Source organism: Cyanistes caeruleus, chromosome 17 (assembly GCF_971803275.1).
Source record: "Cyanistes caeruleus chromosome 17, bCyaCae1.hap1.1, whole genome shotgun sequence".
NCBI lineage: Eukaryota > Metazoa > Chordata > Aves > Passeriformes > Paridae > Cyanistes > Cyanistes caeruleus.
Genome location: NC_141717.1, coordinates 8005376 through 8022939, shown reverse-complemented (window position 1 = coordinate 8022939; position 17564 = coordinate 8005376). Strand labels below are relative to the sequence as shown.

General features: G+C 40.6%; 1 protein-coding gene across 6 annotated transcripts in view; it reads left to right on the top strand.

Moving 5' to 3' along the window:
* Positions 1-17564, top strand: part of MYH11 (myosin heavy chain 11) — a 55155-nt gene that overhangs the window by 35830 nt on the left and 1761 nt on the right. For 2 of the 6 annotated variants that reach the window (XM_086853745.1, XM_086853743.1), the window contains 26 exons: positions 294-487; positions 646-767; positions 879-948; positions 1092-1252; positions 2083-2191; positions 3123-3254; positions 3533-3739; positions 4136-4273; positions 4903-5026; positions 5461-5632; positions 6217-6429; positions 6545-6689; positions 6797-7003; positions 7818-7922; positions 8023-8175; positions 8594-8842; positions 9081-9293; positions 9973-10185; positions 10876-11037; positions 11783-11911; positions 12443-12531; positions 12761-12884; positions 13078-13286; positions 13851-13959; positions 14545-14717; positions 15832-15859. In XM_086853745.1, the coding sequence (XP_086709871.1) occupies positions 294-487; positions 646-767; positions 879-948; positions 1092-1252; positions 2083-2191; positions 3123-3254; positions 3533-3739; positions 4136-4273; positions 4903-5026; positions 5461-5632; positions 6217-6429; positions 6545-6689; positions 6797-7003; positions 7818-7922; positions 8023-8175; positions 8594-8842; positions 9081-9293; positions 9973-10185; positions 10876-11037; positions 11783-11911; positions 12443-12531; positions 12761-12884; positions 13078-13286; positions 13851-13959; positions 14545-14717; positions 15832-15859 (3950 nt within the window). Of the gene's footprint in view, positions 1-293; positions 488-645; positions 768-878; positions 949-1091; positions 1253-2082; positions 2192-3122; positions 3255-3532; positions 3740-4135; positions 4274-4902; positions 5027-5460; positions 5633-6216; positions 6430-6544; positions 6690-6796; positions 7004-7817; positions 7923-8022; positions 8176-8593; positions 8843-9080; positions 9294-9972; positions 10186-10875; positions 11038-11782; positions 11912-12442; positions 12532-12760; positions 12885-13077; positions 13287-13850; positions 13960-14544; positions 14718-15831; positions 15864-17564 lie in introns of all 6 variants that reach the window. The other 4 variants (XM_086853744.1, XM_023936653.2, XM_023936652.2 and 1 more) reach the window with 2 other exon arrangements.

Sequence of the window (17564 nt, the reverse complement as noted above, 5' to 3'; positions counted from 1 at the left end):
TGAAGCTTGTAAATTCTGTGGAGTTCTGTTTAATTCATGGACATAATAAAATACATTCTGGGTATTCAGTTGCTTCATTCTGTCACTACTTAACAAAATCCACATTTTCATCTTTGACAGAAGTAGACTAATTACCCAGAAGGGCTTCCAGTACATTTGTCAGGATGCTTCTATTGCGTAGAAAATACACCTGTCCTCTTTGGCGAGCTGCAGTGTAACAGTGCCAGTGATGGGTGTGATGTGAGGCGAGGATACTTTATATAAACTGTCCTATTCTTTCTTTTCTATTTCAGTGGACCGTATAGTTGGGCTGGACCAAATGGCCAAGATGAGTGAAAGCTCACTCCCCAGTGCTTCAAAAACCAAGAAAGGCATGTTCCGTACCGTTGGACAGCTCTATAAGGAGCAGCTGACCAAACTGATGACCACCCTAAGGAATACCAATCCCAACTTTGTCCGCTGCATCATTCCAAATCATGAAAAAAGGGTAAATTTCAGATGCTCGGTTTTCAGACTCCTGGCTCATTACTCCTGCTGAGCTGCTCACTGCACGTGGCAGAGCTGAACGATGCCTTGAGACATAGATATGTGGATGGTAACATTTTTGTAAATTTGTGCTGAAAATACCTTCTGTCCTCTTTTCAGTCTGGTAAACTTGATGCCCATTTAGTGCTGGAGCAGTTGCGCTGCAATGGTGTCTTGGAAGGGATCCGTATCTGCCGGCAGGGATTCCCCAACAGGATCGTCTTCCAGGAGTTCCGCCAGCGGTACGAGCCCCTCAGCCCCAGCTCTGGGTTTAGCAGTGCTGTAACACCTGCCTGTCTGTGCAAAACCACCCAGAGTGTCTCAGCCTCCCTAACATAAGCATCTCTTGGCAGATACGAAATTCTCGCTGCAAACGCCATTCCTAAAGGATTCATGGATGGGAAGCAGGCTTGCATACTCATGGTGAGGAAAGCATTTTTGATCCTATTGATAATCAGGCCTATACTTCTTATATAAAAGCATTGAGACTGAACAGAAATGAGAAGTGTTTTTTAGTACCCTAAACATCAGCACTGGAGTTAACAGATATCCCTGTTTTCCCCCAGATCAAAGCACTAGAGCTTGATCCCAACTTGTACAGAATTGGACAGAGTAAAATCTTCTTCAGAACTGGTGTTCTGGCTCACCTGGAAGAAGAGAGAGACCTGAAGATCACAGATGTTATTATCACCTTCCAAGCTATGTCCCGAGGCTACCTAGCAAGAAAGTAAGAATAGGTGTTAACAAATAGAATGTTTTCTGCAGCAGAATACCTGCAGGGGCCTTTAGTGTTCCATATAACAAACTGAAGATACTGAGACATTTCATTATTATTTATATTGCATTAGAACTCGTGTCCAATGAAGGCTTCACTTCCAGCCCAGAAAAGGTTGATTACTGTAATTAGAGGGAAGCAGTTACACTGTGAGGCTGCTCACAGCCTCTGTACAATCAGCTGAGACAATGACCCATCATTTAAACATTTATGTGTTTGTACCAGCAGGAAAAGGAGCATCCTAAGCCATGACTGGAGTCTTGTGCACTACAAGTAGCAGCACCCCTGGCATCTATAAAACATAAAATAATTTTTTCAACAGCTTCAGTGTGGAGCACTGATCATCTAGCATGATCCCAGTTAATGTACACCACAAAACTATCAACAATAATACCTTTATTTTCTGCATACTATCACAAGGCTTTCAAATTGTCAGACAAAGAAATATGTTTCAAGAATGATAATCAGTGCAACATCTGAGTGCCTGTGTACTCTGGAAAAATGTTCACACCAAGAACTAGATCTACACATCTATGCCTACCCATGGAGTGCAAACAGTCAAAAACCAAAAATAAAATACCAGACAGCTAACCAGAGTTATCACCCTTCCTCAGGAAAGCACAGGCACTGTTAAAGCAACCAAAAGAATTTGTACCAGACTCCCCAAACCATGTGGCTCATCAGCAGATGCTCATGCCAGAGTTTCTTTGCTTAATGTGTATACCTTGCAAGCATTTTCTATTCTTAGACTGAACCAATTTGCTTTATGTTTTTAATCACAGAGCCTTTGCCAAGAGACAGCAACAGCTGACTGCAATGAAGGTTATCCAAAGAAACTGTGCTGCCTACCTGAAACTGAGGAACTGGCAGTGGTGGAGACTGTTTACTAAAGTGAGTGACGGCTATCAGTCAGTCTCTCCTCAGTTTTCCAAAAGAAATTAAATTCACATGATACCAAGGTACATCTTGTCAGGCACACTCCTTGTTCCAAAGCCCATTGCAGCTGGTGGCAAGAGCCTCATTAGTTTCACAAAACTTAGGGTTAGAGATACTCTGAATAGTTCTATAATGCCATTAACATTAAAGGTAGTTCTTGAGAAGAAAACAATCTAGTTAAGCAGAAATTCATGAAAGATTTTGGATGTTTGGAGATTTTTTTAATTGCCACAAAATGAAATAATTTCACAGGGGTGGATAATGAGAATACGGAGTAAAACTGAATTTTCTGTTTTATCATCCATTCTCTTTCTATCCATGATATCATTCTGTTTCTGTTTTATCATCCAGAGTGATATATCTATGGAGAACAAGTAGCTTGGGAATTCCTAACTAGGACACTAAACATCTTCCTGCTGGGCACTCATGCAAATTAAGTCTATTTTCCTATTAAAGAGGCTCAGGTCTTTCAAGAATGGCCTTCAGTTTGGATTCAGAAAACTTTTCCTACCTGGGTTGATAGCAATCTCCTCTGCAACCAGAAACAGGCAGTAACACACACACCTGTGTGTGCACATTGCCCTTCTATGCAGATGGAACTTTTGTACATTATCAAGGGATGAAAATAGGCCTGGAGACATTTCAAAAGTGGCACTATCAGAGGTAGAGGTGCTCACAAGGCCCCAGGAATTAACACAGGGACAGCTAAGAGCAACAGTGCTGGGGCTTGGGGCTTTAAAGATGCTCCCATCAAGCTTGGCTGGACAGTATCTGTCCAGTCTTGAGCAATGACAGCACTACCATTCGTGCCAGTCAGTCCTTTAAGCACCATCAGCAACACAAATACTGACAGGAAACATTCTTAAAAAAATCTTTCCATTTCCAGGTGAAGCCACTGCTGCAAGTCACCCGCCAAGAGGAAGAAATGCAGGCCAAGGATGAAGAACTACAAAAAACTAAGGAAAGACAACAAAAAGCAGAGAGTGAATTGAAGGAGCTGGAACTAAAACACTCACAGGTGATTTACAGCTCTGAGCCTCTGGGAAACATTAGCTGTTCTTTTACCATGTCTTGAAGTTGTTATAATAAAGGTGTCTCTCTCCTTTGCACTCATGATTGTCCTCATAGCAATGGTCCAGAGCAGAAGGTCAGTGCAGACACGCTCCCAGTCTCTCCAGTAAAGGCCCAACATCCACACGTGTGTAGTGGAGCTGCCTCCCTGTACCCCAGAAATATCCAGTAAAACAAACAATTTGCACTCCAAGCCTTAACTTCCTCTCCATTCTATTTGTGCAGCTTGTTGAAGAGAAGAACCTCCTGGCAGAGCAGCTTCAGGCAGAAACGGAGCTGTATGCTGAGGCTGAGGAGATGAGAGTCCGTTTAGCAGCTAAGAAACAAGAGCTGGAAGAGATCCTGCATGAGATGGAAGCCAGAATTGAGGAGGAGGAGGAGCGCAGCCAGCAGCTGCAGGCAGAGAAGAAAAAGATGCAACAACAAATGCTGGTAAGGAGGGATAAGTGACAAGTACAGACAATAACTTGGATAACAAGTTATAACAATAACTTGAGACACTACAGAGACTGGAAAACATCAGATCCTAGGACAGTTCTTGCTGCACAACCCTCTGTAGGATATATGTCTGTGCTACTGAAGGAAGGACAATCAATTGATGCACTTTCCTCCAGGGTTCTCTTCTTCCTCATCTCAATCCTATTCTCTCTAAAACATTCTTTTAAAAAAATCTTTCCTTCTACATTGTAAAGGATTACAGATTGTCTAGCTTAATAAAAGAAACAAAGTTTACAACATACAGTAATAAACATTAAGCATTTCTTAAGAATTATATAAGTAGTATTTTATTTCCAGAATTCATGTTTTGTGGGTTTCTTTTTCCTAAAGGACCTTGAGGAACAGCTGGAAGAAGAAGAGGCTGCAAGGCAGAAACTGCAACTTGAAAAAGTCGCAGCAGATAGCAAGATAAAGAAAATGGAAGATGATATTCTAATAATGGAAGACCAGAATAACAAGCTAAGCAAGGTGAGTGTTCTGGGTTCACTTTCTTACTCTGAAAATAGTGAAAGTTGAGAGAAAACCTTCTCTTTCACTAGAACAACAGGAATACTCTTGACTCTCTAATTTCATGGATGTAGTTACACCAGGCCATCAGTCCAGCCTGTATCAAATGCATTTCTGATAATTTTTCTGTGCTCATTCAAACAATTCAAAATTGTGCAAAACTATTGCATTTGAGATCTGCATAGCAACAATATCTTCAAGCAAAATATTTACAGCAGTCAAGGACAATCAGTGGAAGACATGTCTTCTTGTCCAAGAACAGACTAAATAATTCTCTTGGTTTTCAACCAATTTCAATCAAACTTTATGATTAAAACTGGAAGTAAGAATGTCTTTCAGTACTTTTTAAAAGGGAATGCTCCTGTACTTAGCAGCCATCAGAGAGAGCACAAGATTCTAAGAGCAGCAGCTTAGGGAACATGGAACTCATAGACAGCGCTCCATAGCTCATCTGTAACTGAAAAATTGAAATGTATCACCACAATCTCAAGAAATACAGCATAAAAGGACAGTTTTGGTTGGCAAAGAGTTGATTTTTGATCATCAATGACAGACATGTCTGCTAACAGCAGTATTTTATTTTTCTTAAGGAAAGAAAACAACTTGAGGAAAGAATAAGTGATCTAACAACAAATCTTGCAGAAGAAGAAGAAAAAGCCAAAAATCTTACAAAGCTCAAGAACAAACATGAATCTATGATTTCTGAACTTGAAGGTAACAGGAACAATAGTTTATTGTGGGTTTTGTAGAATTTCTTCTTTTTCCTTGGCACAGAACAAAAAAACCTAAACAGAATCTGGAGAGAACTTTTCAAAAATCTGTGGGGTATCTCCAAATTTTTTATGCTGAAGACAGTTTGGTGCTAATCACCAAATCCCCATGGTGCCAAACAATAGAAACTTTTTATTTGTTACATATAAAAGAGTAGAGGGAAAAATGAGAGGAAAAAATGCTTATGTTGTAAGAAAGATAAAAAAATTATTATTTAGGATGGCTAGAAATAAGGCATTGCATGTTGCTCCAAAAACACAGTGACTTGTAGTCAAATGCATGACCACACTGGAGGCCAGAACCATTTTTTGTCTGAGATTAGATTAAGGACTCCTGGCTCTACCACAGTCAGGTGACCAAAATCCCTCCTTTTTCAGTGCGGCTGAAGAAGGAAGAGAAGAGCAGACAAGAACTGGACAAAGTTAAGAGGAAGCTGGAAGGGGAAGCAAACGATCTACACGAGCAGATTGCAGAGCTCCAGGCACAGATTGCTGACCTGAAGGCACAACTGGCCAAGAAGGAGGAAGAGCTGCAGGCTGCTCTGGCCAGGTACTCACTCCTGGGTCTGCACATGGTGGAAAGCCCAGGCTGGAACATATCTTGTCCCTTCCCAGACACTGAGAACCTCCAGCCATGAATCTCATCTCTCAGTTCATCCCTTCCATGTGATTCCCCATTTTCCAAATGTCCTTTTGTGAAAAATAATTACGCCATTACTTGTCCATAGACAAATAATCTATTTTATTAAATTACCTCCAGGTACCAATGAAAACTCCTCTTCCCATAGGCAAGGGCAGTGTTGTCAAGTATGATGAAATGTAATAGTCATAGGCAACAGGGAAAAATTAATTAAGAGTCTGACCTGAGATTCCACTCCAGAATCTCAGTGGATTTTCTGTGTGAATTTTAGAGGGAAAACACTCAACCAAAACTTGCTGAATCAACTAATCAGGATCTCCAGACGTTGCATCCAGCTAAAGTACAGCTGTTTGATCTTTTTTGCATCAGTCTTCCCTTTCTTTGGCACTTTCCTGCACAGAACTTATAAATCTTTAGTGTATACTGACTTCCTCAAAGTGAAATCATTATTACTTTTTTTAATTTCTAAAATGAAACGCTCTTTTTTCAAAAAGGCTTGAAGATGAAACTACTCAGAAGAACAACGCCCTCAAGAAGATCCGAGAATTGGAATCTGTAATTTCTGATCTCCAGGAAGACCTGGAGTCTGAAAAAGCTGCAAGAAACAAAGCAGAGAAGCAGAAGAGAGACCTCGGGGAAGAGCTGGAGGCTCTCAAGACAGAGCTGGAGGATACTTTGGATACCACAGCCACCCAGCAGGAGCTCAGGTATGGAGATGGAGCACAAGGGGAATGTCACCAAGCTCAGTACAGCACTGCCCACTGGCATTGCAGTGGGGCTGGAGTGCTCCTTGCTGCTCCACTGACGTGTGTCACCTTGCAGAGCAAAGCGTGAGCAGGAGGTCACAGTGCTCAAGAGAGCTCTGGAGGAGGAGACTCGAACTCATGAAGCCCAGGTCCAGGAGATGAGGCAAAAGCACACTCAGGCTGTGGAGGAGCTCACAGAGCAGCTGGAACAATTTAAACGGGTAAACAGAAATCCATCTCATTGAAAACTGGATAAATAATAATAAAAACTAGATAACACCATTTCCTACTATAAATCACCTTTATTCATTTCTTCACATGCTTGTAGGCTAAAGCAAATTTGGATAAGACCAAACAGTCACTGGAAAAAGACAATGCTGATCTGGCTAATGAAGTCAGGAGCCTGAATCAGGCCAAACAAGATGTGGAGCACAAGAAGAAGAAGCTGGAAGTACAGCTGCAGGATTTACAGTCCAAATACACTGAGGGAGAGCGTGTTCGGACAGAACTCAATGAAAAAGTCCATAAATTACAGGTAGGAAGGAGTTTGATGCTCTGCTGTGACACCATGGGACTGAGAAGTCCGGTTTATACTGTTCTGTGAGGGTGCATCTGGAGGAATTATGGCCCTGCAGCCAAAACACTCATTTTTTGTCATCTTAAACTCCTACCTCAATTATCACCCAGTTAATCAACTACGACCACTCCATCTCATGGAACTGGGACCTTTTAGTCTCACTACCCCTCTGTACATGTTGCAGTCTGTAATGCCATCACTGATTCAGTGACCATGATGCAGATCTGGCAGTTTCTTTCTGTTTGTTCATTTTTGGGTGGTGGGGAAGATTGACAGGTATGTGGCTTTTGGAAATGCATTAGACAGCTATTAAACACACATGCTCAGAAAAGATGACAATGGAAGGAGAATGCTCACTTATCTACAGTTTAAGAAATAACTAAAGGTAACTTTGGTAGATATTCAATGTCCAGATATACTAATCAAGCTTACAGTTACATATTGTTCATAGCTGCAGTAGGCTTTGCTTTATTATTTTAAGCTGCTGGATAAATAAAAAAATATAATCAAATGCATCAGCTTCTGTCAAACTTGGGAAGAGGAAGGAAAATCCATCAAAAAACCCCATTCTCCTTTGCAATTCATTGCAGGGGAAATACTGTTATTGCTTTATGAATATGACTAGGTTTTGATATAGAGTAATAAATACTGTGGTAAACTAGATAAAAATGGCATTAGATAAGATTTCAGACAAATCCAAGGAAACTAAAGTTTAAGGAAGATTTTGAAGGTTTGCAAAATAACTGAGTTTATTCTCTGTGGCATCTCACAGGTGGAGGTTGAAAATGTCACCGGTTTGCTCAATGAAGCAGAAAGCAAAAATATCAAATTGACCAAAGATGTTGCAGCCTTAGGATCTCAGCTACAGGATACACAGGTAAATTGCATCCAAGATCATTCACCTACAATATTCATAAAATGCACAATAAAAGGACCTAAACTAATGACTGCCTTGCCAATTGATGTGGTGACTGTAGGAGCTGCTTCAGGAAGAAACGCGGCAGAAGCTGAACGTGTCCACCAAGCTCCGCCAGCTGGAGGATGAAAAGAACAGCTTGCAGGAGCAGTTGGATGAAGAAGTAGAAGCAAAACAAAATCTGGAGAGACATATTTCAACACTGACAATACAGGTATCAGTGCCATAGTTAAATCATTAGCTCCATCACTGTGTTGGCAATTCCAGAGGATCCATGGAATTATCCTGGCACAGCACATGGACCTTCAGGGAATTTGTGCTGTTAGCCCAGATGGCACCAGCAGTGCTCCACAATGGAGGCAGCAGTCTCCCTGTCCCATAAAGTGCCACCCTTAGGACAGATACGAGTGCAAGGGAGCTCCACACACAGTCCTGCACACAAGACCTGTATGTGCATCCTAGGTCTGTGCTCTGCCTCATTCTATTACGGCTGGGTGATGGGTAACTATAGCTTCACACAGGTCAAACTAGGAAAGCTCCAGGTCTTAGCTGTCTCCTGGCCAAGTTTTTGTCTCTCTGCCAAGTTTTGTTGTCACAGCTACAAAGATTTGTCCTCTGAATTCAAATTTCAGCTCTCTGACTCTAAGAAGAAGATACAGGAATTTACCACCACAGTAGAATTCATGGAAGAAGGCAAAAAGAAACTTCAGAAGGAAATTGAAAGTCTCACACAACAGTTTGAAGAAAAGGCTGCTTCTTATGACAAACTGGAAAAAACCAAGAACAGACTCCAGCAGGAGCTGGATGACCTGGTGGTGGACTTAGACAACCAGCGTCAGCTGGTCTCCAACCTGGAGAAGAAACAGAAGAAGTTTGATCAGGTATGGATTTTAGATTCTCCCTTGCTTTGTTATCCCCTCTCTGGAACTCACAGAGGGTCCACTGGGACAAGGGGACAAAAAAATTAACTAAAGTTGAATTATACAAGAAGTGTTAATTTTCTATTTATATGCCTTTATCAAAAGCAGAGATTCTTCTCTGTCTTAACAACTGACAAGACAGCTGCAGTAGAAAAGCCCTGTTACTCATGACCTCCTCTGCTGACACTATTTTTTACAGATGCTAGCTGAAGAGAAGAACATCTCCTCAAAATATGCAGATGAAAGGGACAGAGCAGAAGCTGAAGCTAGAGAAAAGGAAACAAAGGCTCTGTCACTGGCTCGAGCACTTGAAGAGGCTTTGGAAGCCAAAGAAGAACTGGAGAGAACAAACAAAATGTTGAAAGCTGAAATGGAAGATCTTGTTAGCTCCAAAGATGATGTTGGAAAGAATGTAAGTTTTGGCCTAAAAACAATCTCAACAACAATAACTTAAAATAGCAGCTAAAAAAAGAGATCATTGTTTTCAGTGTGGGAAATTCTCTGCAGCACACAAATCCATTCAACAAGATCAGATATTTCATACAAAATTCAAAGGTTATTCCATTTGTGTCCAAACTTACAAGGGACTTGGCAAAGTAACTGTAGGCTATGTTTATTTTTAACATAACTTCAAGCATGAAGAAGATTCTAATTGATTTCTAAATAATGTACTAGTTTATTACACTTCTTTGAAATTGTAAACTCTGCAAATCTTATTTTATTAGTTATATTTGACTTTGCTACCTGCCTTAAATTTACTTACGTAACTGCAGAAAATTTCCACTTCTGTTTTGCCAATCACTTCTTTTATTACAGGGATATGATTATATTACTTCTAATACTAAATAAATTAAATTATGATATTTGACTAGATTAAAAACAGAAGATTGGGATAAAGAGAATCTCGTTATTTTAAGACAGTTTTGCGAGTGTAGAAAGTAAAGCTAATTTATCATTTTCAGTGTAAATTAGTGTATTCATTGTCCACACCTGATAGTTTCTAATGTGGCCTATACTGCAGGTATATTGTGTATAACTGTAATTGTTCTTATTTCTCATAACAAGTCTGTTAAATTCTCATTGCTTGAAAGGTCCATGAATTGGAGAAATCTAAACGGACCCTTGAACAGCAAGTAGAGGAGATGAAGACACAATTAGAAGAGCTAGAGGATGAGCTACAGGCTGCAGAAGATGCCAAACTCAGGCTGGAAGTTAATATGCAGGCCCTGAAAGGCCAGTTTGAAAGAGATTTACAAGCCAGAGATGAACAGAATGAGGAGAAGAAAAGACAACTCCTCAGACAGGTACCATTCCCTGCCACTGCCTTTGCAAATATCTAACCAAGCCAGCTGAAAGCCCCCAGCCTAATGCCAGTATTAAAGCACCTCACTAACTATAGTGAAAAAAGAAGCATTACATTGCCTTGTACTTGGGGATTTAAAAAAAAAAAACAAAAACAAAAAAAACCAAAAAAGAGGACAGAAAAAGGGTTATTGTATTGAAAAAAGCAGGGGGAGGTTCCCTGCTTCAGTAGCAGATGCAGTTACCAACAAATGCAGCTATTTAACCAATATAGTATAAAACTTGTGAATTGTTATTTCTGACATATTCAGAACCACCTTCCCTGTATTCTCAGTGCAAGTGAAAAAAGACAACTTCTAATATATCTGTCTTCCTGGGGTACACTGACTGCATACAAAAGCACTGGAGATGAAAACAGGATAAAACTTATTTGTACAGAAGTGTTGTGACAGCAAGGACAACTACTGTAGTCATCATCTTGTAACATATGTATTTCCATGAATACAGAACCCAAATTGCTGAGTCCTTTCAGAAACCTTTAATTTTGGGACAAAATGGAGATGTGTTTTAACTGCCAGTGAAATCACAGTTAACAGAGATCTGGGGTCTGTATGCACTATCCAGACATACTCAGAGTGTTTAAGAGTGCCCAAGGACTTTCCTAAACTGAACTTGTTTTCCTTAATGATCAGCTCCATGAATATGAAACGGAACTGGAAGATGAGCGGAAGCAGCGGGCCCTGGCAGCTGCTGCCAAAAAGAAGCTGGAGATGGATGTCAAAGACCTGGAGAGCCAGGCTGACTCTGCTAACAAAGGTCGGGAAGAAGCCATCAAACAGCTCCGCAAATTACAGGTATGTAACCCCAAAAATACAGTTTCTCCCACTGCTGTTTCATATGCAGCCACAATACAAAAGTTAGGTGATATTTGTGAACCCATGTGATGCCCACTGCAGATAATTGGTCAGAGGGGGAATTTTAACTAGACTGCCACATTCAAATATCAGTATTTGAATGCTCAGTTTGAATGACAGTGGAAAAAATTCAATGGGGCAAATGATTAAAATCTTAAATTTCATCATGGTAGAGAGCTTCTCTAGCCAACACTCATCTGCTACTGACTTATCCACATGGACAAAAACAAAGATTGACATGAAGAGAAAGGATAAGATAAAAATCTATTCAGAGCATAAATCTGGGTTCTAACACTTGACTCAAGAGCATAAAAGACTGTTCAGAAATCAGATTGTCTCTGAATTAGCATGTTCCTGTTTATACTTTAAATCTCCATATGAACTGTTCTGTCACATGCTAACAACTAAACAACAAAAATTTTCTTAATCAGAAAGATTAGGACTGTACATGAACTCCAATATTCAGAGGACATGCGAACAATAGGCATTACAAAAGATGCAGTGTTCAAGTGGAAGCACTGCCCTCCTTGGAATAGCATTTCATATCTTTCCAACATGTGCTACCAGATCTCTGTAGAAAATATAACTTCAGCAGCATTATGACAATGTAAACATGTATGTGTTCTGTTCTGTCCACATTTCTTTCCACTAAAATTGTAACAAATTTGTTATTCTTTTCAATAAGGCTCAGATGAAGGACTACCAACGAGAGCTGGACGATGCTCGGGCTGCCAGAGAAGAAATATTTGCTACAGCCAGAGAAAATGAGAAGAAAGCAAAGAGTCTGGAAGCAGAACTCATGCAGCTTCAGGAGGTATAGTGGGAAACCTACAACAGAATGAAGGAGATTATACATGTCCTTCAGTAGCAAAACAGAACTGCAGTGAAGTAATCTAACAGCTCTTGGGGACTGGACTTGTAACAAGTTCCATGTGCTCCACAAACTCCACTAAAGCTGTTGGATCTCCATCTGAGCACAGTCAGACTGAGCTGAAAAAAATCACCTTGGAAAAAGGTACAGATGGCCAGCCTTAAAGGGAAATGAACTGTATGATCCAACACAAATTGTTTTCAATAGCAATAAATTCTTGAGTGCTTACTGCTATTATTCCTACCTGTATTAAATCTTGTGATCAAAACAAATAAAATAGAAACCCTCTGACAGGCTGGATAAAGTATATTTCATTGTACTTCCCTAGGGTTTATGACATGACAAGAATTTATTCTGTTAACAAGACAGCCCATCTCATACCAGCTTTAGAAAATTTACAGTCCTCTGAATCATGCTATAACTATTTGAACATTTACTCATTTCTTTACTACGCTGCTTCTTCCATTTCTCTAGGACCTGGCTGCTGCAGAAAGAGCTCGCAAACAAGCAGACCAAGAGAAAGAAGAGATGGCCGAGGAACTTGCAAGTGCTGCCTCTGGAAGGTAGGAATACACCAAATTACCCACAAGGCTCTAAACGTGCTGCTAATGCTGCCAAGAGTAGTTTTGTTCCATTCCCAACAGCCATCTGGTCTTGACAAGACAACATGCACACATATGACTACTTCCATTGAAATATCTTGTTCTCCTTCTGCATTACTGGCAGCTCATAATACAACCATAACAAATGGTCAGAACCATAACTACTTGCTTTTTAAATTTAAATTCCCAGGACAAGCCTTCAGGATGAGAAACGGCGCCTGGAGGCAAGAATTGCCCAGCTGGAGGAAGAGCTGGAAGAGGAGCAAAGCAACATAGAGGCAATGGGTGACCGCATGAGGAAAGCAGTACAGCAGGTACAGCTCACTCCAGCACACAGCACTTTCTGTTCGTGTTCCAGAAAAAGCTTCTTGTGGTTCTGGAATATCTGGGGGATTGCCATCCTAAATTGCCACCTGTCATTTGTCTGAAAGCATGCAACACTTCTGAGAGCATGCAACACTTCTGAGAGCATGCAACACTTGTGACAGCATCCTTCCCACCTTGCAGGCAGAGCAGCTGAACAATGAGCTGGCAACAGAGCGCTCAACTGCACAGAAGAATGAAAATGCAAGGCAGCAACTGGAGAGGCAGAACAAGGAATTAAAGAGTAAGCTGCAGGAGATGGAGGGAGCTGTGAAGAACAAATTCAAAGCCACAATTGCTGCTCTGGAGGCCAAAATTGCTTCTCTCGAAGAGCAATTGGAACAGGAAGCCAGGTACGGGTGTCCCAGAGGGCACAGCTGTCCATTTCTGGTTCCAGTTAATGACACACAAAATAAGCAAAAACAAGCAGGATTTGTGTCATCAGGCTCTCAGTGCCACTGAACTTGGTCAAATCTCTTTCCCACTTAACATTTTTGAGACATATGGCAAGTACCTGGAGATGGTACAGCTTCTGATTAAGATCCATTTTATTGCTAAAAAGTTCCACTGGTACCATAGGCAAGGATCTGCTCCCCCACATTTTGACTGACTGCCCTAGGACTCTGCCAGGTTAATTACCATAACACAATGTGCCACTTGTTAGATTATTCCTTCAGGAAATCACCTTGTGTTTCAGAACACATCCCCAGGAGCACCTCAAGTATACAGCAGAGACATATATTTGGTATTGTTTTGATCACAAGAATATGCCTTAAAGTTTTCCTTAGAATTCACCTGTTAAATTCAGTAAGACCTTTAACACAGAAGTCCTTGGTGCCAGTTGCATGAGCCACAAGCCCAGGGCAGGTGGAGAGTACAGAGCTCCCACATCACCAAGCGCTGCCCTGTCATTACAGAGAGAAGCAGGCAGCGGCCAAGACGCTGCGCCAGAAGGACAAGAAGCTGAAGGATGCACTGCTGCAGGTGGAGGATGAGAGGAAGCAAGCAGAGCAGTACAAAGATCAGGTAAAGACTGTGTGATAAGTGTCTTAGCTGGGGGCACAGGAACTTTTAGGTTTTGTCCTAAGAAAGAAAGATTCCATGTTGTGCCTCAAGCAAATGCCCTAGAAAGCAGACTGAATGCTTGGATTCTACGCTGGGAGAGCCATACAGATCATTACTAAAAGATGGGACAATATAATTCTTCCGTGCTACATCAAGTGCCAAAGCACAAGTCCTTGTTAATCAGCCACATGCAACAGTCTGACTGCACAGCAATATACAGAACTGTGCACAACACCCTTGGTGCTATATGAATAGAGATGCTGAACATATTTTAATTTTAGCTTTATCTAATGCAAATCCATCTGCAAGCCCGAAAAGCAGAGGTAGGACTATGCAGCAAAAGAAGCAATGAGGTTGTGTCTGAATACAGTATCTATCAGCAAAATGAACACCACAAAGCAAAGTTATTTTCAGGCTATAAGCTTCCATCTTTGATTTGGGTCATGTTTCGGAACAACTCTCAATAGAAGCATGAAATTAAAATGAGGAATGTAAAGCTCTTAGATCCATTTTAAATTAAAGCATTATTCTGAAATCTCCCTTTAGGCCGAGAAAGGCAACACACGGCTCAAGCAGCTGAAAAGGCAGCTGGAGGAGGCTGAGGAAGAGTCCCAGCGCATCAACGCCAACCGCAGGAAGCTGCAGAGGGAGCTGGATGAAGCTACTGAGAGCAATGAAGCCCTGGGCCGTGAGGTTGCAGCACTAAAGAGCAAGCTCAGGTAGAGTACCCTTGTTTGGGATAGTCCTTCCCACTCACTGACAGCCTTGAAATTTAGAGCTGAACTACAAAAGTGGAAAAAAATCTGTCAGGTGAAGAGCAGACACTGAAAATGCTGCGAAGTTACTCACTCCTTGTGTTAGCTTGGCACGCAGAACTAAAGGCCGAAGTCAGGAGTGAAGTGCATTTCATAGACTGCAGCAGCCTCAGGATTTCAGCTGGGATCAACTGTGATAACATAGCACAGGCCTTACTCTTCTCTAATCAAAATCCTTTTGGCTTAAATTGGAACAGAATTAGGCTTTTGGTTGCTTTTGAAAACACCCCTTATATAATGGCTGTATCTATTTGTTCAGAAGCAGTCACAAAAGTGTAGAAATGCTTGTGCTTTTCACACTTTCACACATGCACAACTCACACATAATGACTGTCAACAGTCTTGGACACCACAGGCAGCAAAAAGCAAACCACATTAAATTATTTTTATTTCAAAGTCTCTTTGGACTTCACCACTATGGGATTCAGTGTCATCAGACCAAGAGAAAGATTAAAATGTCCCTTTGCATTTTCTTGTTAAAACTGCATGGGAAAAAGATAAAGCTGTGATCAGTCAGCTATATCCCTGAGTTCTGCACTCAACGGGTTTGAAAACGTGAGTTCACTGAAATAAAGAGGCTGACTTGAGTTATAAAGAAATTGTTCTATCTGCATCACTATACCATAAAATTTTGCCTTCTTTGTAAGACCAGCAGTACATCAGATGAAAAAAAAAGCACCTGTCTACTTGTGTTCTCAAAATAGTTTGCCAGAGTATTTACCAGTAACATGCTTCAGTGTTACTGGATGTGGATTCCCTTCAAAGTGAAGAGTTATGGATGTAACAGCCTTTTCCATTAGCACCATCTTGGGTAGTTACATGCTCCTGGCTGCTTTATGAAGCAGTGGCTGTGTCCAGCCCTTTTACATAGAACACCATACAGCTCATTTTTGTTTTATCTAAATGTAATGTAATTGGCTGTAATGTACTTTGTTTAATTATTTAAAAGTAATTACCTACCTCTGATCATGACCATGTGCCTAGTATAACTGCCCAGGACTCTTTATCTCTGTTTCAGAGGGACACAGGAACCTTCGCATGACTAAGCAGGTACCATGCCTTCAACTTTGCAGCTAGCTTGTATTGCACAAATTTCCATTTTCTTTGGCCCTGGTTAAAATTATTTGAGGTTTCTGCAAACTGTGAAGGCTTGGATATCTTGGCATTAATATTTTCTCAAAAAAGACAAATATTACAATAATCTAGCTACCATCAGCTGTTTATCAGCGATACATCTTTCTTACAAATAGGTTATGTACTGACGTAGACTTACCAACGTTGCATTCTCACAAGCTCTACCAACAGAGTACCTAAGCAAGTACTCTGATTTTTTTTTGCATGAATTTTTTTTGCACATCATCTTTGTGCACTGCCATGAAGAGTAATTTTTTTTCAAATAAAATACACCATTGATTAGTAAAATGGATTAAAAGGACTAATGAATATGGAGTGTCACAGCATGTCAGAATTTCACGATATTTCTTGTACCCACTGTAATGCTGACCTAAGGTAAGAGCCCTTCTAATTCACCTGAGATTTGGGAAGACCTTACTTGCATGTGATTTATCACACACCACACAATCACAGACAAAAGAGAAAGTCTTGTCTTTCATTACATAGCACTCTGTGCCTGTATTGCTTACAAAGAGTTATTACTGAGGCTTTTAGAGCTATTTTACAGACATTACATTGCTTGTTTACTGTATTAAAACATGGAGCACGGACACAGACATTAAAGCTGACACTGTAACCTAGCACAGCATTATGTTGTATTTATTAGCACATTCTCTGGAGATAGGAATAATACCTGCACTGCAAAAATTAAAGAGCTATTGCCTTGTAATATTTGTATATTTTCTATTTTACATATGCTGGATTTTGCTGTGAATACAAAATATTTAAAGATGATGTCTTGTCCTTGCATGTCCCTTTTAGTCAGCCTAATATTTCCAGTCAGACTGTTACTCAAGCACCACTCCAGTAGCACTTGTTCAAAGGCAGATTAAATACAGAGGTGCTAAGCAAACACTGGTGCTGAGGCTTGTCCCAGATACACACATTATTCTAAAGGTACTAATACCAATGACCACATGACTATTATTAAACACATAAACTTCTTTAAGAGGAACAGATATAAACAATAGGTTTTTATCCACAGGGCCAATACCAGTTTAAAGAACTGGTAAGTTTATGCATATTGCAACAGTTTAGTAAGTAGCAAGTGGATGATAAGGAGTTCACTTTGTAGCCACGTTCTTACAGCACTTGAGTGAATTACTGCAGCACAAATGGCTCATGAGTAACCGAGTGCACACAGCACAAGTGCAAGAGGGTGGAGAGCTCTTCCCTTATTAACAAGAATTAATAAATTTATTAACCCAATTAGAACTTATTTGCTAAATAATAACAAACCCCTGCTGCCATAAAAAGAAGAGATCCTGATGTTAGCACACACCAGGACAGAAATAACACTCCCCTGTGTTATCAATACATGCCATCAGCACCAGAACAACCTAGGTTAATTATCAGCAGAACTTACATGAAGCTTTCTTAGCTAGCTAATTGCCCACTCACACTGAAGTTTAAGGGCAGAATTGTGGACTACATGTCACATTTCCATCTTGGAAATGCAGATTCATGCCTCTGAACTAAGTTAGTCTAGCCAATGTTCCTGCCCTCTTCCCTCATATGGAAGACTGAACTTTAGACTTAAATAGCTGCTTCAGAGAGGGCACTGGCTTAGTCTTTTGC